The 12675-nt window shown below is 36.6% G+C and overlaps 1 protein-coding gene across 1 annotated transcript in view; it reads left to right on the top strand.

The window, feature by feature from the left end:
- Positions 1-1325: 1325 nt before the first annotated feature.
- LOC124156729 (aminopeptidase N-like) overlaps positions 1326-12675 on the top strand; it is a 47193-nt gene continuing 35843 nt past the window's right edge. The window contains exons 1-8 of the mRNA XM_046531328.1: positions 1326-1480; positions 2085-2387; positions 4102-4285; positions 5426-5582; positions 6660-6741; positions 7406-7589; positions 8890-9082; positions 9997-10279. Coding sequence (XP_046387284.1) covers positions 1326-1480; positions 2085-2387; positions 4102-4285; positions 5426-5582; positions 6660-6741; positions 7406-7589; positions 8890-9082; positions 9997-10279 — 1541 coding nt within the window. The remainder of the gene's footprint in view (positions 1481-2084; positions 2388-4101; positions 4286-5425; positions 5583-6659; positions 6742-7405; positions 7590-8889; positions 9083-9996; positions 10280-12675) is intronic.

Below are 12675 nucleotides of genomic sequence, written 5' to 3'. Positions count from 1 at the left end.
TTATGTTTCCCATCGAAACCGACGCTTCAACGGAAGAATCGTCTATAATTTTCTGGACATACTCTCACTGCTGCCAAAATTCTGACTCATATCAATCCTTTTTTACGCCCATTAATGAGAGTGGGGATCAGTGATTATTCGATTTGCTTGCGTATAATTGTACATTATGATATCCCGTTCTCCGCAGAAATACCTTTTGGTCTTATATTACATTTTTAATAAATTTATTCAAAAAAATCCACTTGACACTTAATTTTAGAGCTTAATTAAATCACCCGATGAGAATCGCGAGAAAAATTATGGTATTAAATTCACCAGGAAAATTCTTGAATCATTTTATCGTCGTTCACAAGCACTCGACTCGGTGTAACTTGGTTGACCAGAATCAGATCAATTTGAGAAATTTCTCATGGATGAAATGCCAAATCTTTTCTTAAATACGTTACCGAATCAAGAGTAATTTTGATCGAGATCTACCGGTTATGCTTACAAATAGCAGAATATAAGAGAAAGTTTAGCTATGCTCAAAGAAAATGAAGGTCAAGTAGAGTTAGGCTGAATAATGACACCGCCAAACCGTAGACGATCTTTTTTACCTCTCAAGTATCATCGTTAGCCGAGCCAAGTTAGGGAGAGTTACACCTAATGAAGTTGTTATAAACGGGGGCTAACTATTACAAGTGTTATACTTTTTACTCTAGTCATTTAAGTACAACATGATGAATTCTTGACTTTTGACCCTGACGATATGATTCTGCGTTGTTAACGGCTTCCGGGTGCAGCTGCGTGTTGCGCTTTGTCGTGCAAGCTTTCGCGTCGATTACAGTGCGCATCATCAGGCGATGAATGAAAATTCGGAAAAGATTGTCAATTAATATACTCGTCCACCCTCCCCCATCTGAGTATAATATTTGACGATCTTTTCCGCATTTTCATTCATCGCCTGATGATGCGCCCTGTAACGGACGCCAAAGCTTGCACGACAGCGCAACACGCAGCTGCACCCGGAAGCCTTTAGCAACGATGCCTCTCGCTGCGAAAACCTACGTTCAAAAATATGATTCTGCGTTTTATTTTTTATTATTATTGATAAATGGAACAGTTAAATAAATATAGCAGCACCTAATTAAATAAATATAGTCCGAATGTTCAAGGCATAATAATTTGAAATGAGTTCAAAAGCATTACAGGAGTGAAACAGCTGAATATTTCATTTTTAAGGTATTTACAATTTTCGATCAGGAAATAAGACTTTTGAATGTCAGTACTTCCTCTTCCTTCCTCCTGGATGAATTTGGAGATTAAATGGATTTCGTTACAGATGGATGGCAGTGACGCACTTCGAGCCCACCAACGCCAGGAAAGCCTTCCCATGTTTCGACGAGCCTAACCTCAAGGCGAACTTCACAATAAGTATCGCAAGGGACAAGGACATGATTTCCCTGAGTAATATGCCGGCATTGGGTCCACCTGCAGCAGAGTAAGTATATCACATACCTACTATCTCTGTAATTTGTGTTCCACCCAGTCACCATATTGTATTCCGCCAAGTACATGGGATATGTCGCATTTTTATACTATTACTAATGAGAGTTCAATAAGTATGGGGATCAACAGTAGGTGGTATATCCATCTTAGAATATAAAACCGAAATAGTAATTTTCTCAGTTTTATATACAACTTCACCACCGATCACGGTTTCGGCACTCTTCTTGTAATTCTCAAGGTGAAGAATGAACAACCTTGAGGATGACATAAGAGTGTCGAAAACATGGTCGGTAGTGGAGTTGCATATACATATGTGTGGACATATCTATTTGTGTTTTTTACTTCATGCTGTGTATATCATATTTCCAACACGCCAAGCCTGAAAGGATTTCAAGGAGTTGGTATCTTAAAACCTGACTCAAGACCCAAGGGCATTTGAGTCAATAGAATGGTTTCTATTAATTTTATGGTTTAATTAACTAAGACTATTTTCATCAAAATCACTAGCTCCAATTCCCACATACAATATTCATTTAAATAGCAGATATTCCATGAATGACGATGTGTATAACCGAAATAATTTCTCGAATATTCAGCCCTAGGTTACCTGATAATTATGTATGGGACCACTACGCTGAAACGCCAAAAATGTCTACCTATTTGGTGGCTTTCATAGTCACACAATTTAAAGCGAACATTGGAGAGGAAGGTGATATCCGAGTGTGGTCTCGTGAGGAAGCCGTTGAGGACACAAGCTACAGCCTCGAAGTCACTCGTGATGCTCTTAATGTGATGCGCAACTTGACTAATATCCCTTACACTCTTCCGAAATTGGATTTGGTGGCGATTCCAGATTTCCAAGCAGGCGCAATGGAGAATTGGGGCCTTATAACATTCAGGTTAGTATTTCAAATGAAATTCATTGAAAAATGATTGCATCGTGGATATCGTAAATTAATGCCAGGGTAAAATGTATTTTAATACAATACATATGCACCTATATAATTTAGATGCTAAAAAAGAAGCACGGTGCTATTGGTTACTTCAGTGACTAAGTTTTTTTGTAAAAAAGGAGTCAACTTTTGCGGGAGAATTTTTCCGATTACCATCACCTAGATAGTATGGAATACTGCAATCTCAATATGTTTGCAATGAGATTTTTTCAACAGTTTTCTAAGGCGGTAGAATGTGTAAAAATGAGGATGATATTAATGAATCACACTTTTTCACATCCGCATTTCCAATATGACCGATGAAAAATCGATTTTATAAACGAAAAGACATCCATAATTACAAAAATTATACTGGAATATTGATTGGCCCGAGAAGTATGAATTCCCTATTTTTTACGACTTTGGAAACTGAGGTAAACTTGTTTGATGACAAGGACATGTGACCACTGTGAGTTTAAGAAGAGCACGGAAAAATAATGAAGAGGTTTCAAATGGTTCACACTACTTCCTCTATTTTAAACCAACTAACTTTAACGCGTATTAACTACTCAGCGGTAATTATTTTAGTCAATTCCGGTCAAAAAAAAATTGGTATAATTTAACATGTTTTAAATTTATAAGCAACTCACACAATAGACAACACATTGATTTGATTGGATCCAATGTTTTAAGGAATTACCCAATTGATCAAGATAACTTGCACAAAATTTTACCCACATGACACATCAAATCCATTATATGAATTGGAACCAATAAATCATTACATTTCGGTATTTCCCACAAAAACAGGATAAAGAATGGGCAGCTCAAAGGGCCTTTCGAAAGTCTAAATTTTTAAGTAGAATATTTTTTATGTTGTTTATAAACCTAGGTACACAATCATTTAGATATAAGATGCACGTGCAAGATAGATCAATGACAAAACACAAGTGGGAGACAAGCATCGCGGTGGAAAATAGACATTATCACTCTTATCAAACTCTTATCACTTGAACCAGCACAGAAAGGACAATTGTACCTCTGTTTTTATTTTTAATTTGATATTTTCGTGGCGCTTTCATAATGTCTAAATCTCATAATCAATTTTGAAACCGCAATGAAACATCAGCTCATTCTACAGTGTAGGTCATTGGCATCGTTGCCATTTCATTCTGGATTACAGACGGTGATTACGGATAATTTTGGTGAGGTCACAAAATAGTATGGGGCTAGATTCACTTATATGTTATCGGAAAAGAGTTTTTAAAGGACATTTCCTAAATGTATTGATACTGAGTCAATGATGGACGGCTAAAAAATATTTGATCCAACCAATTGAGGTTACATTTCCGGATATGGATAAAAAGGGCCTATTAATACGGCCTTTGCTTTCTACTTTCCAAGGCAAAAATCTAATCGGCTTCAGCCCTCTAATAATATTGAATCCCGTCACTTCATATTGACAGATATCTTCAAATGGGAAAGAAAACATGAAAGCGTTTGGATATCCAAGGATAAGACTCTATTTTAATCAATGATTAAAATATAATAAGATTGCATTTTTAGAGGAATAAATAGGTCTAAAAACTAAATGCTCAGACAGGGGTATTTCAAGTATCACGGATCTCAATATTTACCTCCAAATATTTTCCGCTGACACAATCCTTGTTTCTTTTCCCAGAGAGATTGTGCTACTGTACCGGAATGGGTCGTCTACATTCGAAGAAAAGCAGGAGTGGACAGCCGTGGTAGCGCATGAGGTAGCGCATCAGTGGTTCGGAAACTTGGTCACACCCGAATGGTGGAAGTTTTCTTGGATTAAAGAAGGATTCGCTACATACTTCCAGTACGCAATCGTCGACTTAGTAAGTTTGTATTTTATTCTATTGTGGACTCTTCCGGTCCTACAAGTGAAAAAACGTGCCTATTCCTTACATCCTGGCAATCATATGATTAAGTGTACTAAAACCAATTCACGCGAGTTGAGGAGACAATGCTTTTTCATAAAACTCGTGTGAATATATGCTCATTATTTATATTAAATAGTTATCATAAGAGGGTTTACGAAGCCAATTAATGCACATATTTTAACATGTCAGGTATGGCCTGAGGACAAACAGAGATATAAGATAACTTAAAAGCCAATTAGGCCATTAAAGTTTCACTAAAATTCGGGAAAATATTTTCACATAGTTCTCTGACGGCATATTCAAACACTTACGAGGACATGTGCAGTTGATTACTATAGACGGCGTTATTTTGGATCAGAGAATTTCACTAAATCTCAGCGCCGTGTTTAATACATTTATTCGCCTGCTTTTGTCCCGGTTAAATCTGGCAATCGAGAAAGACCACTCCCTCTCCCGACTTCTCCCGGACGAATTATTTGGATGGCGTCCAAAGGGGCATGACTAATTGCAGAACTTGCTATGAGTGGTAATCGCGTAAGCAAAGGAGCAATATCCAGAATCATGTAACGTATCTCATAGCTTTGAGAAAATACCCAAATTGAGTAATTACAACTGTTCTAAGTTTTATATTTATACTAAAGTAAAGAGTTGAAATTGAGAGGGTATTGGTGACGGGTTGCCGCATTGATGATATGACGATAGTTCAACTGAAAAAAATGAACTGACATTTTCTCTACCCATTAATCATCGTTTGCAACAAATATATAAAGTTCATAGCACGACTCCAAAACAAAACGTCACATTTAGACAAGCATGTGGAACGAAACACCAGGGCTACTCGGCATTATCTTGCACTTAACGTAAGGCGGCAAGGGGACCACGGTTCAACGTCCCATCCAGCGGACGGAATACTGAATTTCAAGTGTCCACAATACAACACTCAAGAACGGATCAGCCAGTCGCTGAAAATCCTCTGTCAACGACGGGATTTGAACCCGGGCCCATTTAGTGACATGTTTTATCGAAGAATTTATTTTAATAAAATTAATTTAATACCAATTTCAACAAGTGTTAATTTTCTAATATACTTTTCAGATGCATCCGTCATGGAGAATGATGGAACAATTTGTTCCTCAACAACAACACACTGAGTTTACGAGTGATGCTTTGGACAGGCCTCACCCCATTTCCGCTGACGTCATTACAGTTGACAGAATAAATGCCATGCTCGACGAAATAACTTATAATAAAGGTAAGAATGCATAATGCAGTTTCTCAATTTTATTAAATTTTTGATTGATAATGAGCTATTCATATTATTTTGGTTTTCACCAGAGATTTTACCCTTAATTAACTATTCTATCGGTTAATTAGGGTTTATATGGAGTATTTTGAAAATCACTCCGCCTTTTCATAATCCCCATTTTGAACATCCCTCTAAAACTCTACGTAAGGTCTATTACCAGTCACTTTAAATTGAAATGTAATTTTATTGCATCCCATCTTGCTTAATATTATCCCTCCAACACAGTAGCCATTCGTGCTAAATGTAATTTCTTGTAAGAATGGCTAATGATAGGATAATCAGCAAGTGCGAAAATGGGTAGCCATTGCGCATAAAAAACATCCATAGCTAATTAAATTGTTATGAAAGGTCCAATGTCTTCATTTTTAAAGCTGTCACGAAAATGCTGAATACAGACAATACTATCTTCTGGTGCAGTTTACTTCAGCTACCCTTAACTACATCAGTTTAACATTCAATACCGGAAAACCAAAGAAATATCTCTATCTTGCAGGACGGACACGGCCGTTACCTCACGTTCGGCACATTTGTCTGATTTTTGGCTTTGTGTCCGGAGAAGACTAATTTTAGGCAGTAGACAATAGACACCTAAATTAGCCGTTTAATTTCCAAATATCTTGGGAAATTAGATCCAAATGCCATTTTGTCCTAAGGATTATAAATCCTGAGCACTACGGCTATTGTAAGACGTTTAATAAACCAATTTACTTCAATTTTGAAAATAAAATGGCAATTATTTACATTATCGCCTTCTTGGTAACGCCTCTCAACTTATAACGGAGGCGTATTTTCAAAATTTAGCCGAGACTGAAGTGCTGGCGGTATTTATGTAAAATTACATATGGCGTCGAAAGGTTTGAATATTCTAATTTGGGAATCCATTTCATCTTCAAAATTTTATCACTCATTGGAACAATTACAAATAGGTAATTCATTCATGGGAGATATTAAACCCTTCAATGCAATTCTTTTACATTCCATTTTATGGTACTTCTATTAACTACTGATAAAATCGTATTCCAGGTGCATGTTTGGCCAGAATGATGGAACACTTTCTATCGAGAAACACATTTTTTGGAGGTATTCAAAAATACCTAAATAGCAGGTAAAGTAGTAATTTTCCACCGGTGATTATTGATTTTTCAACTATTGAAATTAATTTAGAATAATAATTATGTAATGAGTTATTTTCGTATGTAGAATTTTGAACGGTAGTAATGGAAACTGAGCTGCATCTTTTATCATCGGTATGGCTGTAACAATTAAAGCTAAAAGTCTAAAATATAGCTTAATAGTTTCTATTTGGAAACAAATAAATATCTTTCGAATTGAATAGCACCAGTAAAACTTCCGAGATTTTGATTTTAACTTTGTAATAACAAAGGGAGGACCTAGTTGGGCTACAAATTTTGCCAACTTTTACTTCTAGTGATGGAGTTTGATTATTCAGCAGTATTCATATTGAAATTATTCCAAAAGTAAAGTCACCATTTAAAAATTTCACAGATTTCTCAAAAAGCCATTGCATTATATTCAGACATTTCTTTATATTCATACATCAAAATTCATTTCATTACAGTCATTGTAAATAACTGAAAAACTGCGAACTGCAGATAGAGACGAAATTATCGTTTGGGTTAACTCGCAGAATTGTGCAAAAGCAAAAATGTTAAAATAGCGTGATGACTTTATGCGTAAGCAAATTTAGTACCTTCATCAATTTCATAATTGCACCTAAAATTTTAATAATATCTTTATATTGATTACAGGAATCACAATTCGGGCAACGACTTACAGCTCTTTTCATGTTTAGACTCTCAGGCCAGAGAGGATGGTAGCATGCCAGAGGGTATTACTGTAAAAGAAGTCATGGATACATGGGCATACCAAAGGGGATACCCTGTCGTTACAATAAAAAGGAATTACGAAAATGACGATGTAGTAATCACGCAGGTAAAAGCTATTCTGTCCTCAGCTTTCCATCAGACTTCCAAAATGAAGCATACATGCTGAAAATTCATATTTTTTGCTATCGAACTAACCATAAGGTGAAACAAGTTTATAGGCAATTAATTATTAGCCTCCAGTTTGGATATTATCTGAATAATACACAACTATGCACAAAATTTACTTTTCTGTGAAGAGTTTGGATGATAAAAAAAGGATTGAAGAAGATTTGGGAAAAATCACATTGACGCTTTTCTGCTTCTTATTTCAGTCCTGGCAAAGAAAAGAAAACATGAGAGAGTAGTGTCAGATTCCGCTCCCTTTTGTACCATGATTATTAAGCTGAAGTAGATGAAGTGAGAGGAAGATTAAGAAAGAGATGCCTTCCATTTTCCATCCTGTCCATTACGTATGTTATTTCTTTCACCGGCAGAAACGTTATGAAAGATAAGCAGCACTCTTACACATTCAACAAATGAAAATCGTAATTATTTTCCTCCATTGGAAGAGAACTATTTTTCCAGAGAACGAGAAATATTTTTTCCCAAGTAGAGAAACAGTACAACGCCACCAGTCAGTTTTCTCTTTTAATTACGTATATTTTTTTCATTGCAATTCTTATTATCGTTTCCCCTTCCCCGATGATTACGCATACCACTCTCACTCTCTGTACACCCTTCAATTACAAGTTATCAAAGGATTTTTTTGTTCATGGAAAAATGAGGGACATAATAATGTCATTTATAGGCGTAGAGTACTCATAAAATAAATCATCAAGCAGAACTTCAAAACATATAACACAAATAAGAACTCAATATATTCACTTAACCTCTTACGTATTGCATCAGGACTGCGCAAGTGATACAGTCCGAGAGTAAGTTTGGGTAGGTTGGGCTAGAGCTCATTCATAGGTGTGTGATACCATATACTCAGTTTCTTTCCCTGGTTCACCTTGCGCTCCATAGATTTCATGTTTTCAAATGTGCCCGAAGGTTCCACCGGCGAATAGAACAGGGGGACGCTGCTATTAGTAGCCCAATGCTCAATCCACTGGGCCACCACACTCCCTTCTATGTAATATAACAATAGTTAAATATAAAATTTCTCTAAAATTATTCTGAACTTCCTGAATAGGCTTTAACAAAAAGTTAAGTTTTTGAACAATCGAAACCAAAAAAAAAGAAAGGACAAGTTTCTAAACTAAGAAACATCTTCGGAAGATGTAACACTTTACGTTGACTTAAGAATTTATTTTACATTATATTAATAAAAAATAATCCAATTTCCCGTTATTGTTTTATTTTAGGAGAGATATGTGCTTAAGCTGAATGGTACGAGTGATAATTATCGCTGGTGGATTCCTCTCACGTACACACTGCAAAGCAGTCCCAACTTTGAAGAAACAAGGGTTAAAATTTGGGTCCCTAATACCGATGAATACATCGCAAAAATATCAACGAATAGCAACGAATGGCTGATGGTAAACATTCAGGAGACTGGTAAGTTAAGACCGCAGATATTGGGTTGGGTTCAAGATAAGAACAAACTTATTCCCCCTGGTCGCATTTGTCATCTCTGCCGACGCGATGTTTCGATGGTCGTGACTTCCATCATCACCAGGGATTATGCCCAAGCCCAGATAATGATGGCCGGCATGACAATCAAAACTATGCGAAGACAGAGATGAAGAATGTGACCCGAAAGAAATCAAAACAGCACTGCTTGGAATGACAATGTTACTCTTTCATTAATTTTATTTAATTTCTGGCTTCTTTTCTATCATACGTTCTCCCTCTTTCATACTCATATTCCTGAATACCTCTACAACCTATTCACACTCAGGACAATAGTTTTCGCCACAAGAACCCGGGCAGACCTTCTTCACATATCCCAAGCCCTTACCAAACACAACCTAAGTTCTATCCTAATAATAGCATCCAAGTTCTTGAATTTAATACCCGCCTCAATAAAATTTACCTCCACCCCAGAATCGAATGAGGAAATTGTACAAATATTTCAAAGCTGTTGTTTTGAAAAATACAATAATCTGTGCGTTGATTATCTTGATGTTTGATTCTTTGTGTTTTATTACTCTTATTTTTATAACTAATGATTTCAGGCTTAACCTTATGAAACCTTTCCTTTGTGGAAATGAAAATGTAAACTTTGTAAGGTTAAATACGATACTAGTGAGCCCTAAAAAGTGTATTATTTCATTTTATTTGCTCATTATTCTTCAGGTTAAATATAGGTACTAGTGAACCTTGCAAATTATTTCATTACCATCCTGTTTTTGTGTTATACTTATTTCATATTGATTTTAATTTGAGCATAATGTTATATTTACTTAGGTTTTTTGTTCATATGGGTTTCCCAGAGCATTAATAAACGATTATTTCATTAATCCATTTAGGATATTACCGTGTGAACTACGACGATACAAACTGGAACCTAATCACGAACTACCTGAAGGGCGGTGATTTCCTCGACATCCACCCCGTCAACAGGGCGCAGCTGGTCGACGACTCTTTCAACCTGGCCAGGGCGGGATGCTTGCCCTACCACGCGGCTCTCGACCTTTCCCTCTACCTTTCAAAAGAGACGGACTTCATCCCTTGGAGCTCGGCTGACATGGCATTTCGTTTCCTGGACAGAAGATTGGCCAGGTCGAAGGGATATCCGATGCTCAAGGCAAGGCATTGTGAAAACTCCCTGGCAGCTTCACAGGTCCCGATCTTTTGTGAGATCCTAATCTTAGATTTTAAGAATCACGCGCTCGGGGAAGAATTGGCGAGGTGGAGATACACGTGTTCACCTTGACACTGAGAAAGAAGTGTAGACATTTCTAGGAGGAAAATCCGTGACAAACTCTACCTGGATGAAAGCCAGGATACTCAGAATTTGCGCCAAGTGCTGTATTCAATTAAGAGGAGATTTTATTCCAGATGAAATGGTATTTTTGCTTGACGTATCGACTGCTTAAAGCTTAAGACATGATCCTGAAATTTTCAGGGAATTTTTTTTTATTCTTGAATAACTTATGCCTGTGATGCACGTGCGTTTAGGTCAAGGTAGTGTCGAAGGCAGCGGAATGAATGGTGAAACATTAGTGAGAGCTGCGCGTCATTGCACGAACAATTGCGGTAGCGCACATAGGCGGATCTGGGGGGGAGGTATTGGGGCACGTGCCCCCCCAGACCCTTAAAAAATATGCAAGATTTTTAATACGGTCTCTCTATTTTTGCGTTCGTTTTGTATTGCGAGGTATCCTTTACCCCCCAGAAAGAAATCCTGGATCCGCCCCTGGTAGCGCATACATATAGCTGAGTGCCTGTTGGGGAAATATTCACCCCATGCATTCTCCATAGTAACTGGCTCGCACGGCATGGAAATAATGCAAAGGGTTGTACATTGTGTGCCGTGCGTATAAGGCTCCAGCCATGTACATGGATGGAGCCTTATACGCACATATTTTCATCTAAAATCTACACATTTTATCCCAATATGGAGGAAATATTTCTGCTTTAGAAATATATAAATGACGACAAGCTTACGCTTTATACAGCCTAAAAATTTGAATAATGAACGAATTGATGCAATTTATACTTCAGGAAAAATACGAAAATGACTGGTCAAACGAAAGTTAAAACGTTTTTTTATATCCTTGCGTATGTCGATGACTTCTAGAAGATTAGGTTAAGTTTGATGCCGGACACGCAATGTCCAAATGTGGAAACAGAGATCCTAAAATCATAATTTCGAGACAAAAGCCATATTTTGAATATTCGGAAATTGATATAATGATAAAATCGCGAACCTACGGCTAGGAAACTTTTACTTCAGCACGAGCAATGTCCAAGCGAAAGACATTTTTTCAGCGGATTTTCAGCATCCCATATTCACTCATAAGTTATAATTTTCGGTGTTGATTTCCTTAAAGTTGACAGTACTCTTTGAGGACGATTCCGCATAAAAATCGGCCAAGTCATCCCGATTGAAAGAAATAAAAACGAATATTGAATAATTTCCCATTTTTTTTATCGGAGGAGACGCTGTATCAAAAGCCAAGGATTGGTTAATAGGGCAATGCTATGGGCAGAAGTGGCACGAGTACTTATCAATGCAAAAAAATGCTCAAACATGTCTAATATTTAGCACTACGTGTGCTTTCGAAAAAGGAATAAGAAGACCATTTATAAATCACGATCTATAAAAAGAAATTGTAACAATGGCCTGAAGGATGTATCACAATTAGAGTGCAGGTATAATTTAAGACATTTGAAGAAGAACTTGTTAAATGCATTTAAATAATCCTAAATAATCAAGTCAGCGAAATATTAGAGATTTTTAATTCAGATGACCTAAATACGGAACTCCTCAATTTGGATAAAGTTTTTCAATGACAGCGGTCATGATTAATTAAAAAGGAGAATAACGTTTTTAGGGAGGGTTTATTATGACGAATAAAAATCCACTATAGGGAAAAGTATTGCTTTGCACACTTCTTCGAAATTCCCCAAATATTGCTTGACTCTTCAATTTTTGATCGATCACTTGTAGCCAGAGAGCTGACATTTGTAAACAATCTGTTTGTCAACCGATTTCAGGATTCATTGTATCAGTCATCATATCTGAGGAATGAGTGACAGGTGATGCAATATTTATCATGGCTTGGAACCAACACGTGATTAAGTCTCGTCCTACAACCATCAAGAATATTTTTATCATTCAAAGAGCCTACTTAAGAGATAATGCTCTGTTGTTCGTGGTTCTCCCTCCATTTTTGAAATGCTTGAATTTGATTGCTGAGTATCAATATCAAACTTTTTGGGCATATGAATGCCCAATTATAGGCTCTATTTTTATAAAATTAGTATGATATGAAATTTTATACTACCTATCTGTATGTCCCTGAGTAATTAAAAATGAGTCCCATGGTAGGGGCTTTTTTTAATTACTCAGGAACTTACTTGCTTGAAAATAGTTGCTACAAGCAAAAGCCAAGTAACCTTTTCATGTATTGACAATAATACCCTGTAAATATTCGGTTCGTTGTAAAATGAAATCATTGAAATAGTATTAAAGAATGAAA

This window comes from Ischnura elegans, chromosome 1 (genome assembly GCF_921293095.1).
Source record: "Ischnura elegans chromosome 1, ioIscEleg1.1, whole genome shotgun sequence".
NCBI lineage: Eukaryota > Metazoa > Arthropoda > Insecta > Odonata > Coenagrionidae > Ischnura > Ischnura elegans.
This window is presented reverse-complemented; position numbering and strand designations above follow the sequence as displayed.